At 34.7% G+C, this 25373-nt stretch overlaps 4 protein-coding genes across 5 annotated transcripts; 3 read left to right on the forward strand and 1 right to left on the reverse strand.

Moving 5' to 3' along the window:
• The first annotated feature begins 89 nt into the window (after positions 1-89).
• LOC140971612 (TOM1-like protein 3) lies at positions 90-6269 on the forward strand. Of its 2 annotated transcripts, none has more exons than XM_073433962.1 (10): positions 90-303; positions 975-1114; positions 1285-1363; positions 2161-2259; positions 2350-2463; positions 3226-3368; positions 4089-4170; positions 4793-4878; positions 4963-5154; positions 5421-6269. In XM_073433962.1, exons 2-10 carry the CDS (start codon positions 1008-1010, stop codon positions 6061-6063), a joined length of 1545 nt encoding a protein of 514 aa, XP_073290063.1. In that variant the 5' UTR covers positions 90-303; positions 975-1007; the 3' UTR covers positions 6064-6269. The 2 variants fall into 2 exon arrangements, with proteins under 2 accessions (XP_073290063.1, XP_073290064.1); XM_073433963.1 differs by having other exon boundaries at positions 1002-1114.
• A 133-nt stretch (positions 6270-6402) lies between these two features.
• Positions 6403-8475, reverse strand: LOC140971613 (magnesium dechelatase SGRL, chloroplastic-like). Its single transcript, XM_073433964.1, has 5 exons — positions 8178-8475; positions 7748-7921; positions 7497-7655; positions 7261-7407; positions 6403-7122 (listed from the first exon to the last, which is right to left on the reverse strand). Exons 1-5 carry the CDS (start codon positions 8322-8324, stop codon positions 7006-7008), a joined length of 744 nt encoding a protein of 247 aa, XP_073290065.1. The 5' UTR covers positions 8325-8475; the 3' UTR covers positions 6403-7005.
• A 4938-nt stretch (positions 8476-13413) lies between these two features.
• LOC140958405 (uncharacterized) lies at positions 13414-14295 on the forward strand. Its single transcript, XM_073415843.1, has one exon. The coding sequence runs from the start codon at positions 13414-13416 to the stop codon at positions 14293-14295; it is 882 nt and encodes a 293-aa protein (XP_073271944.1).
• A 1070-nt stretch (positions 14296-15365) lies between these two features.
• Positions 15366-18165, forward strand: LOC140971614 (U3 small nucleolar RNA-associated protein 5-like). Its single transcript, XM_073433965.1, has 7 exons — positions 15366-15499; positions 15582-15683; positions 16516-16751; positions 16859-16941; positions 17249-17360; positions 17592-17666; positions 17742-18165. Exons 2-7 carry the CDS (start codon positions 15590-15592, stop codon positions 17922-17924), a joined length of 783 nt encoding a protein of 260 aa, XP_073290066.1. The 5' UTR covers positions 15366-15499; positions 15582-15589; the 3' UTR covers positions 17925-18165.
• Positions 18166-25373: the final 7208 nt, after the last annotated feature.

The following is a 25373-nucleotide window of genomic DNA, read 5'->3' on the forward strand; positions in this document are numbered from 1 at the left end:
CATTTAAGGTTATTGAATTTATTTTGGAATGGTATATGGCCACTTTCACAACGAACCAAACGCGGCCTTGATCAAAATTTCACACTTTTCTTTGTTTCGGCGCAGTTAAAATGCTCAGAAGGTTGGAAATTTGACACAAACATCCTCGAACCAAAACTCTCACAAAATTTGTTTATCAAGAAATCTTTTCAATTATTTCTCCTAATATCTCACCGCACATGCGAAATTGGTGATACAGGATTTAGAATTCAGATTTCTTCCTCTCTCCCTGTGAACTGAACCAGACTCGAGGGTTTCTGAGGGGTAATCTTCTCAAGATCCTGATTATATGCTCCTTTTGATTCTCACGATTCTTGATCTTTGTGGTTGTATTTCGAATTGGGTTTTTGTGTTTCCAGAAAGGCTCGATCTTTTGTTCTTTTCTGTTGATTTTGTTTTAATTATGTACTGGCGGATGATGTTGGACTCTGGTTTCCGCCTTTTTGGTTAGATGTTGGTCTGATTTCTTGAATTATTCTTTCAGAGTTACTCATGTGTACGAACTCTACGTCGATTGATCTTGTTTTTTTCCCCTAATTTACTCGTGGATTTAGAGTTTTTCCCTTTTGGTTTGTTGTTTAGAACTTGTGGTGTTTCTGTTTGGATATTTATTTATATTGTGGTACTTTTTTTGCACCTCATAATGTGATGTTAATCGTGATACAGACGAACGCCAAAATGGTCTTGTTTATATGCTTGTCCGAGTTGACTTTGTGTTTTCATTTTCCCAATTATCTAAAGTATACTATTCAAATCAATCACACAGTTGTGATCTGAGTTTGTTGATATTGTCTCATGTTACTGTAAGGAGACGGGTCTTATGCCCTCTTCTCCGGACAGAATAAGCTTCTTTTTGTGCAGATAAGTGCAAACCTGATGTTAATCAGTGTGATTGTTTTTAAATTGATGATTTGTTTTTTACGTCTTTCTCTTACGAAAGTGAATTGATTGTTTAAAAATAGGCAAATATGGCTAACGCGGCAGCTATTGCTGAGAGGGCCACCAGTGATTTGCTGATTGGTCCGGACTGGGCTATTAACATAGAGCTGTGTGACATGATAAATATGGATCCCAGGTGTGTTATCTTTTACCCTCCCGAGTGCTTGTGTTCATATTTTTACATCTGTTATATCTTCTAATCCTTGATTCTTTTTCTGCCTTTTTTTTTGTTTTTTCCTCTTTTATATGTTGTTGCTTCTTATAGTGTACGTGGTAATAATCTCACTTTTTGTATTCTAATTGCAGTCAAGCGAAGGATGCACTGAAGATACTAAAGAAAAGGTTGGGGAATAAAAGCCCTAAAATACAGCTCCTTGCGCTCTTTGTAAGTATTTATTCTGCTATCTTCTTTGTTCTGGAATGTGCTTATACAAACTTTTGAATATTCTAACTTGACTAGCTTGACAAAAAGTTATGGATTCAATTCTGTTTACCTCTTCTGCTAACTTGCAACTTTACGTTTGTAAGTTGTAACTAAACATATATGTGACTGCCGTAAGAAAAACTCATATCAGCCTTACTGCATACCTTCGGATTGTTTGTTGATTCCAAATTGTATCATTTCTTTTTGTTTATTTTTCTTGTAGATCAAAGACTATGCTTATGTTAATCTAAAACTTTACTGTCCTACTTCATTTGATTGTTGGGTCTGAGTGCGGGTATAAACAACATTTCGCATCATGCTTTTTATTGGACATAATCTAAATTTAGAAAAATTAGATCCAATATCTGGTTCATAATTATAGAAAATCGCACTCAGAGTCAGGGACCTTGAGTTACCTCTGAATTCTTCTTGGTCCTAATTTCCATTAAGTCCATAAACTTTGCCCTGTGACCAAGGCATTAAATATCTGGATAAGATGGCAGAATTCTGAACTACAAAGTCAGTCTCTCCAGTATCGGTTGTAATGGAAGCTGTGAACAGAAGAAACTTGTAATTACTGGAATAACAATCACACCATTCAATCACATGCTCTTTGCTTGATGTTCAAAATATGACCTGTATCTTTTATCATCTTAGTTGCATATGTTTTGCATGTGTTTCTGTATTGTTGCATGTAATTGTGGCTATATATGATGGTATCCTAGAAAAGCTGTTCATATGTATCAATTTATGATTAGGTGCTAGAGACTCTTAGCAAAAATTGCGGGGAGAACGTTTTTCAGCAGATAGTTGAACGGGATATTTTACATGAGATGGTCAAAATTGTAAAGAAAAAGGTGATATAGATGTCTCCTATGTTTCTCTTTCTTTTTTAGTTATTTTAATCTCTGCATATCTATTCATCTGCCTTTTCATGTGTATTGCAGCCTGATTTAAATGTGAGGGAGAAGATTTTAGTGTTGATAGATACTTGGCAGGAAGCTTTGGAGGGACCTAGGGGAAGGTTTCCCCAGTATTATGCTGCTTACAATGAACTGAAGGTGATTTGTTTTTGTTTATCTCTTTTCTTTGTTGCATAAAGTAAGTTGATTTTAAACTATATGATGGTAGTCTCGCTGAAATCTATCCCCGAGCTTGAATAAAATCGATACTCGTTCGAAGCTGTTTGATATATAGCTTTAAATTATCTGATAGAAACACTTACATTGTTGCAATTATTGCCTTAGGACTTTGTCAAAAAATAAAACCACTGCGGAGATGCAGTTACTTCTCTCCATCACTAGTATTCAGCTGCTGGAATTAGAATGAACGAGTTCATTCTTTCATTCAACTTTTTCCTCCCAATATTCTATTTTATGCACTTACGAACTCTTAGTTAAGCTTTGATCTTGTTATCTGCTTTTGTTTGCCTTTCCATTTCCTTTTATGTTAGAGCCTTTGTTAGCTGCCAGGTAAACTTAAATTTGGCCGTCAATCCCAGCCTTTTGAATGTTGAACGAGCTCAAATTCATTTGATTAATCAATAGAACACATACGTAATCATGAAATCTCGGGTAGACTGCAGAATCAAACAGTTAGATTGATGACTAGCCTTTGACCAGGCTAATTGGTTCTTTGAAACTGAGTTGGAGAAGATAGGAATAAAGAAGTGAGCCGGGCAACTTTTAGGTACAATATTCTAGTGAGAGTGGGGTTAACTTTTTTCTCTCTGGTGAGTTGTGGAGGCCAGACGGAGGATTTTGCACTTTATTGGAATTTTTTTAGTCATAACTGATCGGGTCACTTGCATATTGAAATTGCAGTCTGCTGGAGTAGAATTTCCACCTCGAGGGGAGAATAGTGTGCCATTGTTCACTCCGCCACAAACCCATCCAGTAGTTCATCCTACTGTTTATGAAGAAGCTGTTGTTCAAGCCTCGCTCGAGTCTGATGCTTCTGGACTCAGGTATGTTTTCATTTATTTGTTGTATCCTTCTGCTAAAATCTTTATTTTGGATGGCAATAGTGGAGGTAGGACCCCTTCGTCTTTTGGGGAGGTTGGGGGGTGGGGGGGGGGGGGGGGGGGGGGGTGGGTGTGTGTTCAATCTTGAATCATTTTGAAAGCAGTGATCTAATCTATTGGTTTGCTGGAATTTGATGGGATCAAATATTATTTTCCCAAGCACAAGGTACAACACAATCGACAGAGGTCAATGGACCCCTTCTCGCTTCTTTCGAGCTGCCTCCTCCCATGAATATCATTGTTGGCTCATTCTGTATGCAGAGTGGACTTTGCAGTTCTGCCGTTTAAGCTCTTGATAATAGGAACAGATTCTTAAAGGATATATGTTCTATGAACGCCATTTTCGCTCGATCCTCATCTGTAACTTAGCATACTGTTAGTGGACCGTCATGTTACTTTCTAACAATTTAGTTCATCATATCACTATGTCTACTATATTTATATTTTTCCTGCATTTGCTTCTGTTGGAACATTTGTTACATGCTTAAAATAGCCAAAAAAATAAGTAAAATATACAAGTCTGACTGAGAGGAGGATCTAACTTACCAGATTTGAGAAGAACATTTTAAGACATACTGTTTTTTTTGTCATTTTAATTCCCGAGTTTCTTTCGTTCGCAGAAATTCTAACTTTTGAATTTCGTATATTCCTTTTGAAAAATAGCTTGCCAGAAATTCTAAATGCTGAGGGACTTGCAGATGTTCTAATGGAAATGCTGGGTGCCCTGGATCCAAAAAATCCTCAGGTTGAACCGCTTGTTTTATTTCATCTGCTTTCTTTAGAATTGAGCTTTTTCCTTATTTTATTGGTTGTCACATGTTGCTCTTTTACAAGTAAATTACTAATGGTGACAATCCTTCGTTATTCTTTCTGTGTTTCTTGGCATGGGGATAAGGCGTCTCTCTCCTCAGTTCTAGTTAACAGCATTCATATAAGATGTAATGTAACAGTACCTATTTTTTGCTCAAAATAATGCCTTTAAATGTTTTTGACAGCCGACCCATTGGTCCTGCTCCTGCTCCGCCCTAGTGTAAATTCTTGGTCTGTGTAATTCTATGTTACACTCTGCGATTTAATGCGGTTTAAATTTGAAACCTCTTTGCAATTACTGCGGTAGAAAACTGAAATGTTATATTTCATCGCTTTATTATTTTTGCGACCTGTCAAATGCTATCAATGACGTTACTTAGCAGTTATGTTTGTGAATGTCTAGTTTATTATTTGACTCCTGATCTGTTTGTTAAGCTAGATGGCCCCTGATTTTGATTTAAGCGTAATAAATTCCTAGTATTTCTTATAAAAGCATAGAAGGAATGCCGAAAATTGTGAACCACTTGTACTTGAATTTTTTTGGAGTCTTATTATAGGGTATCAAGGACGAGGTTATTGTTGACTTGGTTGAGCAGTGCCGTTCGTACCAAAAACGAGTCATGGCTCTTGTGAATAATACCTCGTAAGCTTATATATAACTTTTATTATCTTTTCAAGTCCTTCCATTGTAAGACTATTGGTTAGTATTTGCAACTGCCTTTTGCAGAGATGAGGATCTTCTATGCAAAGGGTTGGCCTTAAACGATGATTTGCAGCGAGTTCTTAGCCGACACGATGATATTGCCCATGGAAAACCTGCTGTTTCAGTGGAAAATAGAGAGCCTCCTGTTGCACCTCTTTTGAATGTGAATCACGAGGATGACGAAGCTGAAGATAATTTTACTCAGTTAGCGCATAGGTACTCTTCATATAGCTACTTTGTTTTGTCCAATGTTCTATTCTGATATTTAACGGAAATGGTGCGAGTGTGATTCTTCTTGCCAAAAATTTTTTTTGGGCTCTTCTGAGATGTTAAAACTAGTCCAGCAGGAAGGAACTGCCAATTCAGCTCATTTTCATGGTAGACGATGGGAATAATTTTCTGGTTCATTTTCATTGCCGTTCTTTCTTTTTGTCGGAATACTGTCTTTAATGAGCATGTTAAAGTATTTTACATAATTGTAGATCATCAAGGGATACATCCCAAGGGTTAAGACGAAAGTCAGCAGTTGCCAAGAACGAACCTGTGCAGATCAGCCCCATTCTCCCTCCTCCACCCTCCTCAAAACCAACCGGTGCAGATTCTGGCTTGGTCGACTATCTCAGTGGAGATGTTTACGAGTCACAAAATTCCTCAAGAACAACTGGATCTTCAAGTTCTCCTATTCCTGCTCAATCAAGCAACCAAGGCAAAACTGTGCATCATAGTCCGAAGCCGGAGCTATCTTCCTCACCTTCCGACGAGTTCATAAATCCCACAGCATCGATGTTTGCTCCAAAACCAACATACGATGAACCCGCTCCGACGAGCAAATCTGCTGACCATTTGCCACCGGCTCCTTGGGATGTTCCATCTGGAAACCTTCCACCCCCACCTTCTAGGTATAACCAGAGGCAACAATTTTTCAATCAAGGTGGTGGTCGTTCTGTTTCGAGCAGTGGTGGATCTGGTTCTTCTTATGATAGCCTAATGGGGAATACGCAGAGTCTCTCCCTTAACTCACCTGTACCCACCAAGCAAGAAAAATCCGATGATGCCCTTTTCAAGGACCTGGTGGATTTTGCTAAATCCAAGTCAGCATCACCTAAATCTAATCGCTCATTCTGAGCTGGAGAGAAATTGCTGGATCGGTATAAAGTTTTAATTGATATTTTTTTTAATACATCATTGAGAGTATTGAATAAATATGGACCTCTTGCTGTCACACTATTATTGACTTGAAAATGTAGTAGCTTTTGTATATCTGGATAATTTGTAGTCGAGATGAAACACTTTCAGTGCCGAGTCTGTTGATGTATATTGATTTGGTTCAAGAGTCTGTTGATGTATATTGATTTGTTTCTTTCTTGAACCGCATTGCACTTTCGGATATNTTACATATGTGTGACAGTCCATTGTTCTATCACAATTGGTATATTCGGGTGCATTCTAGCACGTGTTAGAATTTTCTGACAATTTCCTTACGTAGATTTGAGAAGAGTTCCTTTCGGCTTGTTCTTCTCTTGTAGGCTAACCTCGACAATATTCCCATTTTGTGTTCGCTCTTGTTTCACGAGAATGATTGATTCAAATTATTGTAACAGACCGCTTCATAAGCTACTTGCACATAATCGGCAGCACGATGTGAGACTGGTATTGCTTTCAGACATCTTCATCTGGTATTACCATAAAAGCAGACATCTTGTCAAAGTTCGCGACTAAAATTATGAGCAGGATGCCAACTCGGCAAGAAAAATGACAAGTAATTCTGTAGTTTGTCAACTTCTACAAACGTGTTACGCTAGGTATTTCATATTTGCATGTAACTCTCCAGTGAAATGCAACCAATTGAGGAAGAACACCGCAGCTGATGCACCAATTTGTGCATTGAATTGAAAAGTTACGTGTACAAGAATCGTCGATCAATATTTCATGCTTCCATGCATATAAAGAAGTCAAATGACAACTGGAAATGATTCCTCGTAAAATAGAGACTCATTTTGAATTCCAATTTTCCAACCAACCGTGTGTCGAGAAGTTTCAGAAGTGGCAGGTGGGGAGCTTCACTTATCATGTATTCATGAACTGTAGCAGCAAGGCAAATATAGCTCGAAAGATTGATTTTGGAATATCAGAATTTTCCTTGCTCGCAGATACAAATCCATTTATCTTCTCCACTCCTTTGCCCTGACAAATCATCATATTCGACAGCAAATGGTAAGTGTCAATCGGGTATAATAGAATTGTTAAGTAGTCTACGCAGAATCCATTGTATGTACCACTAGTGTGTTTGCAATGGCCAGGTATGTGACTACGTGCACTTACCAGAACTGCATCCCGGAGGGGTCCCCAACATTCCATACGATTGTACTTCAACGAGCTCGAATGAAAGTATACTCTAACCACAGCATCCATCAATTCTTGATGATTTCTGAAGAGATCTGCATCTCCATAGAGCACAGCCTCAAGAACCTGGATATTTTGTCGAATTGGACCCTTTACAATGCTACTTTGTCTGTGTCACTGATCTTGGAAAGCAGAAATGAAATCCATGAACTTACCAATGGCAATTCTTTGGAAAATATGTGGTATCTGAACTCTGCAGCCATTTCAGATAAAGAATTTGGCCCACTCACATGACAGTGGACATTCAAGAACAAATTGCGATTCACTTCTGTCCACTCAGCTACAACATCATCTTTACTATACCACCCTTTTAGCTACATTAACAGCGAAAACAATTGATTCTACATAGAAATAATACTCATTGATGGGTCAAACCGGACCACTATGGTATAAAAGGCCATGTTACCTTGTCACGGTGGATAATGTTCGAAATTGTTAGCGTTAAATTTGCCGTAAAATCGCAGTGTGAAAGGGTGTAAGTTCTTGGCACAATAGTAGTTGGTGTGACAACTTCTCCCATAAGTAAAACTTCTAGCTTTGATGCTTCAAATCTTGCCGGCGGACCTAGAAGCCTTGCTGCCTGTCAAGAAACGTACACCAAGAAACGCTCAGACAACCAAAATTTTTAGAGATGTAAAATAGAAACCTCCATCCCATTTATACAGCATTTTAAACACACTGTTGTTACAATTTTATGAGTGGTAGTTTATTTAGAGTTCAACGTGATTCACTTCAGATTTCTTGAATTCACAAAGCTACCAGCAGCACAATTTTTGAAGATTAAAACACATTTTCAAATCCCAAAACAAAGAAACAGCCAGACCAAGGAAAATAACCTGGAAAACAAGGGCATTGTAAGATGGTCTTGGATCACTCAACACGTGAGGCAGAACTGTAGCAGTGACTGAATTCTTGAGTTTTCTTTGAGAAAATCCTCGGTAACAAAGCTGAGCTGCAACAGTACAACTGGCCATAGAATGCATAACACATTACTCATCCTCTTACAACGGCCGCATTCCTTCTTGAAAGCCCACTGCTAATTCTCCAGCACCACTATCCTCATCTCACCGTGAATACGTACGTAAATCGAGAGAAAGGGAAGAAGAATACGTGTATGTGGACAAGAAGCAAACACATGAAAATTTTCAAGTGGAAACATTGTTTTCGGGGTTTTGTGGGCCCACAAAATCCACAACCAACCAATGGCACAAGTCCATTTACGCATGTGGAGAAAGGACGCGTGACGTGTCCAAGTTGAATTCTTGGGCCAGCCTCTAGAGGCCAAACTTGTCTTTATGGCCCATCCCAACGAGGCCCATTTCTATCCATTCTTTATTTAATAATAATATATACTAACGACTTTTGATCCATCCGTACAATTTTTTTTTAATTAATTTATGTTCAACTAAATGGATCAGGCTAGGGGTAGAAAATTTTAGAAACTTAATAAATAGCAATAGACTTTATGTAATGACACAAGTGAAATGAATACGAAATCAAATAATGAATTAATAATTTCAGATTCTCTGATTATTATTAAACTTTGAGGGGAAAAGGTGCAATACTCCACCTATGTCCAACTCCTCGTTGCCTAGAAAAGCCTCTTTTAATCGAATGATTAAATTACTAATTACACATTCTAATCTCAACCAATCTGTCCCAGCTTCCCAATATTTCGGTTCCATTTCATGTCTTTTAATACAATCGAATAATATTCAGGAAGATTTATTATTTCCATATTGTTATAGTAATAATATTTCTACTTCCAAAATTTCGAAGTCCCAATTTCTTGTTGACATGTAGAGAATAAAATAGTTACCAATTAAAATTTTCTCTAATTTGCCATTCTAAAATAATTTGGATAAAAACCATAGTGTGGATCATTATGAAATCAAACTTTAGTTTCATCAATTATTGGGCCATAGGGTAAATGAGGAGTTGCTCTTGCTACACCACTACTGGCATTAATTATCTTTAATTTTTATTTTTCTTTATCGAAACTTTGATCATGCTGATACAAGGAATGGACAAAAAGTGTGAAGCTTCAACCTTTTGAACTGTGGGTTGTCCCCTAATCCAATGGCTACAACTATTATCATAAAGCCTTTCCTCCCTCATGTTGGCATGATTGAATTTCAAGAATCACAAGTGATGTATTTATATCTTCTAGGTCTATTTTTTTATGGAAGTAATAAAAATGAGGCACGATTATTGTCTTGGGTGTACCAATCTTGGTTGTTGCATATGCATGTGGTTGATTTATCCAAAAAAGAAAAGAAAAAGAAACAATATCAAGTTTACAAATTATCTTTCTAAATTACTAAGTGAGGTTTGCACTTTAATCAAAATGGTTGGAATATTCCTTCAATGGGAGGGTTCTATCTAACTTTTCAGGTTCGTTTTTTTGTGTAAAAAACAAATGGGTAATACAATTGCAACCTCCACCAACATCACAATGAATCCAATTCTATTACATAGCAGCAGACATCGGACTCGATAAACAACAAAATCACCAAGTTTCTTATGTAACTTCTATACAAAATTTCGACTGAAAAACATTAAGATAACCTTCGGTTTATTCTCAGATCCGCTTATCAACAAACGACAAAGCGAGATGTGAAGGGAGAGTTGCTAGATAGTTGACATAAGTCTGCCCTTGGACATAAAAAGAATGTCCACCTAAACTATTCCAAGCTTATAAGGAGGATAAAATCGAACTCTTGTCGGGGTCTAATGCAGTGAGATCATTCTTCATGTTGCATTATTAACTAAGGAAACACCATAGTTTTTATTTTACTGGTTAGGTAAGATGACAAAAGCAACAAACAAGGAGCTGCAAGAATCTTTGAGTTATATATTATATTGCCTGTGTCTCCCAACTGTCTCACCTTTCCTTAAACAAACAAGTTGGCAGCACTTGTAAGATTTCATGTCTGCTGCCACAACCTGCCTAAGAAAGCATCCTCAGAGAAATAAAAGAGGCTCTGAAGAATTTTTGGAGCATTCATCATGTCAGTATCTTGGAGGAGCAAGTGCATACTCCTGAGTTTTCTGGCTCTCATTCTTGTCACAGAAGCATCGAGATTGTCTAATGCACACATTTGGGGGCAAATGCTGCCTAAGAAGCTGCCATCTCCATCTTCAGCTCCATCGAGGGGGACAAATTCTGCAACCAAATCTTTGAAAACTGAGGAAACTGATGGGATACTCCCATCTGAAGGTGGAAAAGTTTAGTGTACCAATAGACTAGGTAGGTTAACATATATTTCTGGAAATTGGTTGGAAGGCATTTTCTAGTTTGTGTACCTAGTGTAAATTGAAGGTATAATGACAATGCAAGTGATTGATAAACGTTGTAATTTTAGGAACTAGCTTCTGCAATTCCAAACTTCTAACTCTGAGAATGAATAAAATTAACTTGCTTATTTGAATAAGCGCCTGAGATTGATGAACATATTCAATACATAGTACCTTTAAGATTCTAATTTGTCATTTACAAGCAGTTGTCTATATTCTCGAGTTTGGACCGAGATCCTCCTGCTCATAATGGATTCCGGTGCCATTTCATAGTAGGCCTCTCCACCATCGATTCTGTCGTGCATTTTTCTGCTAGCTTATCAACCTCTGTTGGGTGCTCATCCTTACAATTAATTGGCAAACGATAGCCTCACCACATTCATCTCATCTCAGTCAGAAGTTCTGCAGGATGACTCCAAAACTGTATCCACTGACCAAAGTTGATGTTCTCGGAGTTCGAATTGACACATCCAGCTATGTTAATTTGAACCAAGAATTATCTACAGTGTTGATTGATGCAATAACAAGCACTTCGACAGTAAAACTATGATCTCGTCATATGCAATGGCTGTCGACAGTTTCATGAATAATGTCACTAGAATGCATTGAGCCAAGCACTTCAGCAGTTTCAGTTGCTATCCCCAGACGCATATTCCACCATAAAGAGGTTGCAAGATCACCATCAAGAATATAACCATAAAGGATGTTCCATGTTATAAATTCACAAAACCAGTGTCGGGAATTGCATCTCCAAACAACCCATCACATTCGTCAAATCATGAAAGAGCAACTAGCTTATCCATGAACACCAATTATCCGGACCATAAGACCTGTTGAAAGGTTGTTCTGAGCCACTTGGGAGTTGCAACTCCACGGACCAATCCAGCAGAACAGGAAGTCGTCCTCAGCTTCGACCACAAATACAAGAACATAAGGATTGAACTTCTTACCATCACGTGTTCTCTAATGTTTACCAAAAAATCCTCAACACCACCTTTATGAATCGAAGACTCACAGTATCCAATGCCAGAGCAAGTTCCATTCACTACACTGTCAACACTGTGTCACAACGACATACATCCTACAGCCCTCTTGATATTGGTGAGATTTAGTCAATCGAGCAAATTTCAACTCCACATATCAATGTTGGTGAGTTCTTTGGATGTTTTTTTTTGTATGAACAATTTTATTCCTCAAAATATCTTCTCTATACTTTTCTTCTTAGTCTATATTATTTTGTCTAATTGATCATGCAGATTTCCAAATTTTGAATATTAAATTTTTATCATGTCAATATTTTAATTTTCTGATCTTCTAAAATATACATTACTTTAATAATAATCTAGTTATTTTCAATTCTGATATTTGGAAATACTATTATTTTATCATATTCATAGGTAAATCGATCTAAGCACACTATTCAAATCCAGTAAAAAGATTAATTTTATTAATAAATATTTCCTTTTTATTGATATCCAATAATGATTGGTCTGAAATAATTAATTAATTAATAATACGATCATACTGTTTATGCTACGTGATTAATACGATTGGATACGTTCAAATATAATTTTTGAAAAATTGCGTTTTAAAAATCACAAACCTATGGGCACTTAATTTTTTTCAAGGCATTTTATAACAATTTATTTTTATGAAAATGTTTATATAAAACAAAATATTAAACAATTAAAATATAACATGATTAATTAATTTGATTGATAACAACATTCACTTGTGCTAGGTCTAATTGAAATACGTTTAGTTTATTTGAAATTGGACGCCAAGTAGCAGGAAATAATTAATTTTTTAATGGTGGCGTAGCACTTTGCTCTAAATCAGGAGCCCATAACTTTATATCACAGCCATTTTAGACAAAATGTCTACGTTCTCATTTTAAATAATAAAAAAGAATTTAGATTTTATATAGCTAATGAAGGAAAATATATCAACTTTTTCCTTACCAGAGAGATTAATATAAAAGGCTAAAAAATTATTCTCAAAGGCAACCAATTACCTTTTCTACATGTATAAAGAAAATAATAATAATAAAATTTATTCTTTATGATTTTGGCTCTCTATTTGTTAATCAAATCTTAGTTTTGTATACTTCAATTTTTAACAATTTTCGTCTGTTTATTTTTATTGGAGTGCTAATGTGGCACAATCAGAGCAATGTCGGTATCACTTTAAAACTATGTCGAAAAAATACTAAAACTAAAACAACAACTAAAAAAAAGAACTAAAACTGAAATTTGACAATATAAAAGATCAAAATCGAAAAAAATATAATATAAAACCAAAAATTCTATATTCCGTATATAAAAACTATTCGATTACAATTGAATAAGAGATTGAAAAATTTATAAAATTTAGCTTATCGACTTACAATATATATGAACCATTAAATGGTTATGCTATCTAAAGTAGTTCAAATCAAACTTCATTACGATCGTGTCCCTTGTTCAAGAAGTGACAAAAACCACAAGAAATCAGAATTTAACAAACAAACTTACGGAACAAGGAAAAAAAAAGGTCGACAAATGATAGTGCAGTATGCAAAAAAAAGTAAAAAAAACATGATTGATTTGCCCATGTAACGTTAACCCAACGGGTTAATAGTCCGGCAACAAATTTCAAAATCCGAAAAAAGCAACACACAAAGTAAAAGACCCCTTGATAATATTTCTTTCCATTTCTTTAAACATTTTCTGTCTGACATAATATATAACAATAACTACTTTTTTGGTCAGCATCAAGATTTCCAAATCCAAAAAAATGGGTTCTTGCATTAGCAAATGTACGAGAAGGAAGAAATTCAAGGAAGATTGTAGCTGCAGCCATGTTCATGACAAGCTTGTCATCTCCCAAGATCATCCCAACTCTTCAATTCCAAGTAACACAACACCACCAACAAAATTAAAGCCCGTGATTATACCATCACAATCTTCTAAATTTTCTCATTCGGATAATAGCAAATCATGTGCTACGATGGCTTCATCAATATCATTTTCATCATCTTGTAATTCTTCTTCGGTTTTGATCGGTGCGAAAGATCGGTCTTTTTCGAATGAGTTTTTGTGGTCTTGTGTCAAGGAGAGTCCACATATTATGGGGGTGAAGCAAAATCTTGAAAATCCCAAGAGAACTCCGCTCCAAAATATCGACCCTTCGATAGAATTCTCACCATTTGTTACAAGAACCAAGCTTTCGGTTCAAGAAAACCTTGCCGGCTCAACTCCTAAGAAAAGAGCTCGTGAAAATTCACCAACTCTAGTTCGGCAAAAGAGCTTTAGGAAAGAACAGAACAGAGGGCTCAGGTCGCCTTCTCCGAGCCGAAAATTCAACAGAGAAAACAACAACAGTTTGTTGGCAGATGAAAACTCGTACAAAGGCCCCATTTTCCCCAAGGCTAGTGCCACTGATTCTTTATCATATGGTGTGAAAAGGGAAAGTTTTCGGCCTCCAACCACAAGTCCAAACCGTGCTTTCGCAATCAAGCGTAATGTTTCTGTCCCGAAAATGGATGCTTTTAGTAAAAAGATTGGCGGTAATCATGGTGTTGGAGAAGATATTCAAAGCAGGCAAGGGTTGGATATTGTGATGGAGGAGGATATAAACAATCCACTTATTGCTTTAGATTGTTTTATTTTTTTGTGATGCATCATGCATGCGAGCTTATATCAATTTTTTCTTTTGAAAATTTCTTATCATATTTTTTGGTGCTTGTATTTTGTGTTAATATGGGTTTGTGGTTATAGTCATGTGTTTCTTGGAAGTTGTCGTATACTTTGGGAACTGCGTCATAATTTTGTAGGTGCAAATGCAAACGTTTGTAATTTGTTCCAATTGGAATATTGACAATGTATGTATGGGATTGTTACTTTTTTTGGAAGCTGTGTTTTGGATGGATGGTCTTATTATGCAAGTTGGTCATGTATTAGCCAACAAAGATAGCCTAAAAACTAATTTGAAAATAATTACCAATTATTAATCAAAGCTTCCAATATTTTCTATACTTGCTAGTCTAAAATGATGTTCGTTTATACATTTTTATTGATTATAAAGGAAAATAAAACTTATGAGAAGTTGGATATCTGCCCCATATCTCGCCTTCAGTGCTCAAACAAGATTTGATGTTTTTTTTTAACTTTCTTTTTCTAATGTAATGAATTGGTGTTCATTCACATTTCACACACACACATATATATACTTGGTAAACCCTTGCACACATGCTTTTACATAATTAAATTTTGATATTAAATATTTGTTTATATACAATCATTTTTGTGTGAATATATAATAAGGTCAGGTAATATTTATTTAAAGTCAATATATGAATTTTTATTATGCTGTATCTTGTTTCATTTAAAAAATAATGGTAATGTGAGGAAGATGTATTTTAGGGAAAAAAAATTTGGTGTATAAACTTTTATGCGAAATATAATAAGGTCAAAGTAATTTTTATCTTAATTTAATACATAAATATTTATTCTAATGTATCTATTTTATTTATATTTTTAAAGTCAATCATATTTTTATTTATATTTTCAAATTTTAGATAATTTATCTGTCTTAATAAAAGTATTAAAAAATCGATTAAATCAATTAAACCCATTAAACTGATTTAAGTAAAAAAAAATTAGGGAATAGAGCCTTACGTTCAATTTTATTTATTATTTTTTATTGTATTGTGCTTATTTTAAAACTTTGATATTGGGCCGCCACTTCTTCTCTACATCATTGTTGCCTTAACTTGCCTTTTTAATCTGAAAAACATATACATTAGGGTTCTGCAAGGGTTTCGCGACACCATCACGTCGTCGGCTGCCATCTACTCCTCTCCACCACTTTTCGTGCTTCGGTACGGTGGTTCAACTCTTTTCTCTTTCAGCCTCTGTAATTTTTAAGTTATTTTACATTGTTTCTTTAAAAAAATTCAATAGGAAAAGTAATGACTAGAAAAGATAAATCTTCGAAAAGGAAATCTAGAGAGAAGGACTCAGCTACTGCAAATGGAGTTGGTTCTGAGGCTATTCCTTCTAAAGGTATGCTTTTAATTCAAGTTTCCTTATTTTTCCAATTTCTTTATACAGATAGTAATGTGTTATTCGCTGGTTCTGTTTCTGCATCAAAATAAAACTTGTACCCAAGTTTTTGTGTTGGATCTGGGGTAGTTTATAATTGCGTTTCTGTGTTAAACACAGTGATTTAACAATACGAGGTCGAACTTATCCTGGGAACGCGCGAAAGAAAGAAATGCAATAGCTACGTGGATACTAAACATTTCGCTCTTGCTTTTCAATTGCAATATTCTTTTTGAAAGCTTAAAGTTTAGATGTAGAATTTTTTGCATATAATTCAACTAATTTATGAGAGAAAAGACCTTGAATTTTCAGCTTTTGCCGTCTATTTTCAAGGAAATTTGTGCAGAGGCTCTGGCATTCCCTTTTCTACCATAGGCTCAAAAAAGAGAAATTTTAGTGTTATTTCACTCCTTAGTCTTGAAATGAACTGTGAGCCAATGTTAGTCTGATTCGAAATATAGGAGTTTTGGCCATTTTAAACCTGAAACTTCTTGGTTTTTAGAATTCCTCCATTTGAAAGGTAAAAGGACATCGGTGGTTGCAGGTGAAAATTTTCTAATAACATACTCATAGTTGTGACTTGTGATATATAGGGAAGAAGTTGACCACCTTTGACTTTCTTTCTATGTCTCAACGTGTGCGTGTACAACCAGTATCATTGAAAAAATTACATGAGTATGCAATTGGTTAATGCACTTCGGAGCATCGGTTTTTGTTCTTATGGATAGAATCAATTGTGGCATGAAGAATCATTCATGATTTCCTTTCTTTCTCTTCTCTTTTGTGGCAATAGTTATTGGAGATAAAGATGGTGTGGTGGTGATGGATGACTTGAGTGAACCAACCATGGGTGAAAAACTCGCGAGCCTCAAGTTGGCTGAAGACGGTGAAGCCACTAATCAAGATTTTGTAGATATTTCTCGCACAAAGCCACCTACTGTGGATTCAGTTTACATCTTACTCAAGCAAGCACTTCGTGCTGATGATCGAGTACTTCTTATAGATTGCTTAAAAAGACAGGATGAGAAGGTTCCATTCAGTGCAGTCTTTGTTTCTCATAGTTTTTTCTTTACACTATTTAGTCATGCACAACACTCTTTTTCTGTAATAGATTATAATGGATTATTCTGCTGCAGGTAATTACAAATTCGCTGTCGCCGTTGAATCCATCAGATGTCATTACGCTCCTACGGTCTCTCTTATCAATTGTTGGGTTGAGGTAAGGAAAACAAAGAAAATCCATAATCAGCATCAGATGGAAACTTGAGAATGAGCAGAATAAGAATTAACCTGGTGAAAAAGTATTGCTTAATAAATTTTTATTATATGCAAAAATGAGTCTGTCAAATCCTTGGATGTCTATACCTGATTTGTTCCTGAATGTCATCATCTGGCTATAACTTGTATGAACTGAATTTTAATATATGAAATGTCTTATAGACAAAAGTATCTATTAAACTCTTTAACTGATAATTACAGTCTCATTGATTTGTGGATTATATTTTCTCGCGCACCTAATTTGATAGGGGTGCTGTGTTGGCTTGTGCTCTTCCATGGCTCCAAAGTTTACTGCTTCTGCATGCTGCCAGTATAATTTCCCAGGAATCTTCTCTGGTAGCATTAAACTCGTTATATCAGGTCCGAAAATAATTTCATAAAAAAATCTTAATTGATATGAAAGTGTGAATGCTACTTGCGTAGCATGTTTGTTTCAGTCCGTAAATTTATGGATCTCAAATACCTCATATCTCTTACAGGTTAATAAACTTGAAAATGATTAAATGAGTGATGTAACTTGTCATCTAAGTTCAACATGATTGTAGCATTGGATTCTGAGTAACTTTATTGCACTTGTTAATGGGCTTGCAGATTATAGAATCCCGAACCTCAATATATGATCAGGCTCTTCAACTCTCAAGTTGGTTGGACATTCTTTATGCATCGGTAGGCACACTTGCTGAATCATTGTAATTTTAGGATACACGGAAGTTTAGTAACTTCGCACTTTTTTTATTGTAGACTGTTGATGATGGAGAAGAAAATATCGATATGGTAACACCTGTTATATTCGAGGACAATAATGACAGTGATAACGAGGGATCTCAAGATTCCATGGAAACAGAAAGTGTTCTAGATGGTGGAGAGCCTCAAGTATATAGTGATTTTTGTTACAATGAAGATACTGGCGCTATTAGCGATTGAAGCGAATGTATTTTAATGTCTGTATTAAATAATATCCTATCAATGTAAACTAGCCTACCTTGTCATTACTGAGGAAAAACATAGAAAATTTTGTGGAGTAAGGCCAAAAAAGAAGGATTTTGTTCTCGTTCTCTTTCTAGGAATTAAAACAGTATCTGGATGTCAGTGTGACATTATTTGCTCTTGAGTTTTCGTATGTAGTTTCTATGTTGAAAGTTGGAATTTATTTGTGTATTTAATATCTCTGTTCACACATTTGTTAGATTTGAATAAGAAATTCAAAACCTTTACGTGTATTCGAGTTACTGTGTGTTTATATATGTAAAGTGTTTGATTCATTTGTGAAATTTAAGGTGGGGAAGGCAGGTCACGTCACATTGAGGAAAAAAGAAAGCGATGTATATACTTGAATATAAAAGTGTTTGTGACCAAAGCTTAATCATGTCAATCCTGTTGAGCAGAAGTGGAGTAGAGGATAAGTGGATATGGGCAGAGGACAAGGAATGTACACGGTGAGTGGCTATAGGTCGATCTTGCGCCAACATTTTCCTCCTCCAGTAACCTCGAATATGAACTGGAAGGCAGTGTGGATGTTAAAGGTGCCTGCCAGAATCAGGAATTTTTTTTTGGAGAGTCTTATCCTGGTGTCTGCCGACCATGAAAGCATTAAAAGATAAGAAAGTGGACGTGAACGAGTGGTGCCCTCTCTGCCATCAAGAGGTAGAAGATGAATTCCATGCCTTATTTTCATGTTCCATAACCAGAAATGTATGGTGTATCTCCAATAGGCATGAGCTTTGGGTAGTGAACTCTGTAAGAAGCTGGTGGAAAGATGTTATTTCCAAGAGGAGCCAAGAAGATATCGAGATAGCGGCGGTGATTATACGGGGCATTTGGCAGAGTAGGAATGACTTTGTATGGATCCATCGAAGCAAACCTGCAGCTTCAATTGTTGGTCATAGTGCAATTTGAGATGGGTAATATTGAAAATAAAATCTCAAATAAGTTGTGGCAATTTTGATAAAAAATATTGGTGTGAGGATAATTTGAGAAACAAAAGATGGTGTCCTCTAGGTACAAATTCTTTATATGATAATATCTATATATATTATATTTGTAAGCCTATGTTGTTAACTAAAACATAAAAGACATTTTCACATCCTAAAATATCTGAAAACTTTAATCGGTGTCTCCTATTATTACATTTAAAGTTGCATTACATATTTTTTGGCTCAGATTATTGCGTGTGCAAATCTAACTTATAATCGAACTGTGAGTTCTGATTCGACCGTCCGTTATAACTTTCTGGGATTTAGATGCAACTAAGTGAAATTTAATCAATGTGATTAAAGAACATGAAAAATAAATTCTTTGAATGATATGAATACAAGATTATATCACTAAGAATTGAAAAGAACATTTTATATTAAAGAAAAGTTAGAAATATAAAATCTGAAAATCGAAGGAACTATAGCAATGCTGGAAAAATAGAACAAAAATGATTGAACTAGAAACAAAAACTAGAAATTTGAATATTGAAACTGAAGTTGCAGACAGTAATTTCTCAATTTGAGTGTTGATAACGAGTTCTTTTTCTTGTTTCTGCATTGATGCCCTTTTAAATGCTGGTTTCCTGAGTCATTTTCTTAACTATTCAACTCCACTGCCCCAATACATGTGGCACTAACAACCCCACAAAGAGCCCCACTAACTTGTAACTGCTTTGACTTGGTCTTCCTCTCCCCCTTTCTGCTTGGTTCCTAGAGCTGGTTTCCCGAGTGCCCAACTCCACCATCCCACTACTTGCATTGTACATCTTGGAAGTAGTTGATCAATTCTTTGCCGTTTCTGTAGCCTTCTTGGGATTTAATTCACTGAGGCCCATCATTAAAATTGTTAATGGATGAAATGATAAATTGACGGGCCAAATTAATTTATAGGCCAAACACGTATGTAATTACAACCTGATACAAACCAATGCAACCACAGATACACATGCAAACTAATTGACATTAATCGATTAATCTGTAAATCTACACCCAAGATATCAAACATTTATACATAGCATTCAAATGCATTATATCTCAACTTAATTATCAATTTTGAGAACTTATTTTGCCTTTGTTCTTTTGAGTTTTGTCAGCATCAACAATGAACTTTACAGTTTTTTCTCCATGCTTAGCTATTTGCTTCCCCATCTTTGTGGAAATATGCTCATTTTCTTTGGGAAGAACACTTCCCTGGTTAATCCATGATCCATACTTGCTGCTCTCTCCATTGTTAGGATTCATTTCGATGCCTAAATGTAATCGCAAATTTCTATAAGATTTCTCATAAGGAGAGCTCCCATTTGATCATATATATTTTACAAATTAATTTGGATGTTCTTGCTGTAATTTATCATATATTTTTTAATTAATATCTGTTGTGTGGAAGTAACTAATTCCAATTTTCTTGCGTATGTTCCTTATGTAATTCCAAATGAAAAGGCCAGGGTGAATGCAAACATTTTGGCGTATAGTATGTGGGTGTGTGTTAGTGCTTGTAAACGAGTAGTTTAATTAGTTTGTATAATCCATGCATGAAGACGTGAAAATTAAGCCCGAATCGACGTGATGAAGTCTTTATGGTTATTTTTAATATTTTATATATTTTGATTGAAAATATAAACTAAAATAAGAAAAAAAAAACTGTAATTTTGATCGTATATATATTTATTGATTTGTGATTTTGGTCTTCTATATTATCTAATTTTATTCTTAGATGTATCTTTGAATTATGATGACTTTAGTTCTTTTTCGTTGCAAGGGTAGTTAACGTTATTGCCACAACAATAAAGATAGCTTACCCAAATTGAAATTTGACAACGTCGATGACCAAAATTATAAAGATACAAATATACAAGACTGATATTATGTTACATTTTTCCCCGATGTATGACTTATCCTAGCTTTTCATGGGCAACCCCTCAGATATATACATTAAACCTTGAAAACTATTTTCGTCACCATTGAGAAGGTTATAATTACATGCAATATGATATTGGAAGAGCTAACAACGTCCGATTTTGTAGTAATAATTGAAATGGGTAAAAAAAATTAAAAAATTGGTGACTTTAATTTCAAATTCGAAAGAAATTTAGTTAATTTCTTAGGAAATTTTAGATTTTTTAAAAAGTAAAGTTTTCAAACTTTTGACTAAGGTCGTGACAACCATTTGATGCGTGGTCAATATTTAAGTTAGGTCGCGTCTGTCTGAGTTGAAAGCCAATATTGCATATTCTTCTTGATATCATGAGAATAAAACGTCATGAATTTATTATTACAATAAATTATATATGTTTAGCAAATTATATATTATTCTTTTAGAAACTTCGTGAAAATTAAGAAATGCATATTGTTTGACGACAATTCTATGTCAAACAATATATTATTTTATTGGAAATTGTAACCCTAAAATTATGGACGTTCTCCGGTAAAAATCTTGGAAATTATATATACTTTGTATTTAAGCCGTGTGATGCTAAAATATTTTGATTTTTTTTAAAAAAAAATTCAAACTAATGTCGGTTTCAAGCCTAATTTCCAGCCTTCAATGCATGAACTATATATACATAATAAAATTCTAGATATATTTACTCACACACACTATAAACATTACATTTATTTCTATCAAGAGTACATTTGTAAAATGTGAGTAAAGCAATCTCTTCGTCTAAGAAACCCCATAGTATTTGCCGCAAAATAACAATTCACAAACATAAAAGTCAAAAGATGATTAGTAATTCAGCCGATCTCGTCCGACATAAAAAATATCAACACTGTTTAACGCCGCATCAAAAATTTTTGGTGATGATTCATCATTTTCCCGTGCCACTTCAAAATAAATTTTATTTTTAGATTTCAGAATTTTATAATCTTAAGCATATGCATGCACTATACTCGTCCCAATTTTTAAACATAAATTATTGGTTTCAAAGTAGTAAAACCACTAATTACAGATCATAGTTAAACTGATCTTGAAGTGTTTGAATGCATTCAACAGGTGAAACTACTCCAAAAATCAACTTTTCTACGTCAAAAGCATCCTAATCAGAACTTCACTTGCTTTAGCCGGATCGGATTTGCAGTAAGGTTTAATGCAAATTTTGTAGAGAATATTTATGTACAGATTTATATTCAACTTCATTAGCATATATTTTTCAGTTATCCTCATGTGGTTAAGAGATAAAATGTATATTTCATGATGAAACTATTAGTTGATCATAACTTATAAATTTTTTAAAATTAAACTTCATGCTCATGCTTAATTCTTAGTATTTTTCCACCTGCAGCATGCACCTGTGATGCACCGAGGCCAAAGCAACTGTTTGAAGATTTCTCTTACAGAAATTTATGACATGAGTGTTTATATATATGGATTAATATATCAGTTGCTTAATTCTATGGTATTCAAAATAATCTTCAATCAAATAATCTGCCATTAATTTCTTATGTACATTCACGTAAATTTCACTCGTATGAATCCGAATTTCGATTTTCAAATGGCATATATCTTTGTCTTAAAAGGAATCCTACGCTGCTAATGTGAAGATGGACGCCATTTTAATTTCGATCTGATCCTTTCAAAAATGTGCAATAAAAACTAAAAGTACCTTAAATAATCAACGTGCTTTATTATTACATTTAAACTCACTACATATATAACTACAACTTAAACACAATCAAGTAATCATACAACCACAGATGACACATGCATATTATAATTATTCATAACATTAAGATGCATTACATATTAATTTTGAGGATTTATTTTGCCCTTGTTCTTGTAAGTTTTGACAGCATCAGCAGCAGACTTAACAGCGGTTCCTCCGTACTCCCCTAGTTTCTTCACCACCTTTGTGGAGACATTCTCCCTTTCTTTAGGGAAAACACTTCCCTGTTTCCCTGGTCCATACTTGCTACTCTCTCCATTGTTAGGATTCATTTCGACTCCTCTCGATTTGATCCCACAAATTTTGCTTATTTATTTTGATTTTGGTGTATAGCTAGCTTGTGTTTGTTTTGGGGTAGTGTCTCAGATTGCATGGAATGAAGGTATTTATAGATTTTAGGCCACGGGTTAGGTGTAGTTAGAACTCTCATGGCGAATGAAACCCTAGTTTTTTTTTTTAAAAAAAATTAATTGCAAATTCTGTGAGATTTCTCAGAAATAGAGAGCCAATTTTCTAGTATTTTATATATGTGGATGTCCTAGATAAAATTTACGATATATTAAACTAATATCTATTATGTGGAGTAAGTAATTCGTATTTTTCGTGTACGTTTCCCTTGTGTGAATCCAAAATGAGAATGTAAATGCCAACATTTGGCGTGTGCAGTGTGTTGTAAAATCCATGCATGAAGACCGGAAACTAATGAAGATTTGAACACTCGAGAGACCACTTTATTCAAGTCTCGCACAGCTAGCGTAGCCCAACTAATTAAATTAATTTCATGAGGTTATGCCACTCATTAGGCAAGCTTTTTGGGATGTACTCCTCTTGAGTTTATAACCTCTAACATCGGTGCTCTCGTTGAGAGTCATAGAGGAAGAGACGACCAAAAAAAGATTACCATCATATCAATGTTGATAAAAACATTATATAGGCTATATTAAAGTGGATGATATATAAACTTAAAACTGAAAAACACATGAAAGCCGTTTAAAGTGAACCACCGCTCATGACGTCGGCTTTTTAAAGAATCGGTAATGTTTAAATGTCTAATATTAAAACTAATAAAGAATAACTTCCTCTTAAGTTTATAACCTAACAAAGACTCTATTACATCATTACATATAAATCTGTAAGAGCTAACAATGTTATTGTCGCAAATAAACGATTCGAAAAAAATGTCTTGACGGAATTTTTTCCTCAACTAATTGATCAGTGGACGTTATGGATAGATAATTAAGTAAGACTAGATGCAAGTCTTGTTTGTGAAAAGCTCGACCAGACGGTTGGTGAAATAGTAATAATGAATAAATTTCATTAATTTCTTTGAAAATTTTGGATTCTTCAAATTGTTGAATCGAAAAAAGAAAAAAAAATCAAACATTTGAAGATACCACAACAATTCCGTGTGTGGTCGTGACTTAGTAAGCTAGGTAGAGTCTGGTATTTTCTTGTAAATATCGTAATGAGAATAATAATAATAATTAAAAAAGAAAATGAGTATTTGAAGCTCCAACGTAATTTGACCTACTTGACTAGAGGAGTGCGAGAATTTGTTTTGTTGACAATATAATTACTGTTAAAATTAAGTTTGAAAAGTTCAATGCTTTCAGAAACTTCATGAAAATAGGCAAGTCCAACCCTCGAAAATTGTTTGTACAAATTTACATGTTCGATGGGTGACCCTCAAATATTTTGAATTTTTCTTTTAAAATATTGTTGGTAGTTTCAAACCTAATTTCAAGCCTTCATGCACTAATTATACAAAATAAAAAAAAATTGAATTATAGATACATTTACACACACGCACATGTATGGCATTATTTATATTAAGAACAGTCACATTTACAAATATATATTTATTACATTGGAATGCATTACATTTACCTACACACAAGATATCATATATATATTTATTACATTGGAATGCATTACATATTAGTTTTGAGGATTTATTTTGCCCTTGTTCTTGTAAGTTTTGACAGCATCAGCAGCAGCAGACTTAACAGCGGTTCCCCTGTACTCCCGTAGTTTCTTCACCACCTTTGTGGAAACATTCCCCCTTTTTTTTAGGGAAAACGCTTCCCTGTTTCCCAGGTCCATACTTGCTGCTCTCTCCATTGTTAGGATTCATTTCGACTTGATCCCACAAATTTGGCTTTTTTCTTTTGATTTTGGTATATAGCTTGTGTTTGTTTTGGGGTACTATCTCTGAATAAGCATGGTGTGAAGGTATTTTATAGCAGTAGGCCAAGGGTTTGGTGCAGTTTGATTTCTCATGGTGAATAAAAGCATGAAACCCTAATTTTTTTTTTAAAATATATTAGTTGTAATTGCAAATTTCTGTGAGATATCTCAGAAACAGAGAGCACATTTTGTGATATTATTTTATGTTATTTTAAAACTAATATCTATGACGTGGATAATTAATTCGTATTTCTCGTGTACGTTTTTCTTGTATGAATCCAAAAGGAGAATGTAAATGCTAACATTTAACGTATGTGGGCGTGTGTTGTATAGTTATTGCATGAAAACTGAAACTAATGAAGCTTTGAACACTTGAAAAGACAAGATTTTATTCAAATCTCGCACAGGCACAGCGGATCCCGACTTAAATTAATTTCAGAGGACCGATAAAAACTAGTCAGATAGCCTCGTGGGAGAGGACTTTAAGATTATTCTAATATTTAATTCGATTAAAAAAATAATAATTACGTTTGATTTAGTCTCGGTTT

Source organism: Primulina huaijiensis, chromosome 2 (genome assembly GCF_012295235.1).
Source record: "Primulina huaijiensis isolate GDHJ02 chromosome 2, ASM1229523v2, whole genome shotgun sequence".
Classification (NCBI taxonomy): Eukaryota; Viridiplantae; Streptophyta; class Magnoliopsida; order Lamiales; family Gesneriaceae; genus Primulina; species Primulina huaijiensis.

Excerpts from the sequence above, each read along its gene's own strand:
- LOC140971612 (XM_073433962.1), top strand. The coding sequence starts at position 1,008 with ATGGCTAACGCGGCAGCTATTGCTGAGAGGGCCACCAGTGATTTGCTG. Across the intron at positions 2,260-2,349 it reads TCAAAATTGTAAAGAAAAAG|CCTGATTTAAATGTGAGGGA; the intron begins GTGATATAGATG and ends TGTGTATTGCAG. Across the intron at positions 2,464-3,225 it reads CTGCTTACAATGAACTGAAG|TCTGCTGGAGTAGAATTTCC; the intron begins GTGATTTGTTTT and ends TTGAAATTGCAG.
- LOC140971613 (XM_073433964.1), bottom strand. The coding sequence starts at position 8,324 with ATGCATTCTATGGCCAGTTGTACTGTTGCAGCTCAGCTTTGTTACCGA. Across the intron at positions 7,922-8,177 it reads ACAATGCCCTTGTTTTCCAG|GCAGCAAGGCTTCTAGGTCC; the intron begins GTTATTTTCCTT and ends GTTTCTTGACAG. Across the intron at positions 7,408-7,496 it reads TTTCCAAAGAATTGCCATTG|GTTCTTGAGGCTGTGCTCTA; the intron begins GTAAGTTCATGG and ends CAAAATATCCAG.
- LOC140958405 (XM_073415843.1), top strand. The coding sequence starts at position 13,414 with ATGGGTTCTTGCATTAGCAAATGTACGAGAAGGAAGAAATTCAAGGAA.
- LOC140971614 (XM_073433965.1), top strand. The coding sequence starts at position 15,590 with ATGACTAGAAAAGATAAATCTTCGAAAAGGAAATCTAGAGAGAAGGAC. Across the intron at positions 16,752-16,858 it reads TAAAAAGACAGGATGAGAAG|GTAATTACAAATTCGCTGTC; the intron begins GTTCCATTCAGT and ends ATTCTGCTGCAG. Across the intron at positions 17,361-17,591 it reads CATTAAACTCGTTATATCAG|ATTATAGAATCCCGAACCTC; the intron begins GTCCGAAAATAA and ends ATGGGCTTGCAG.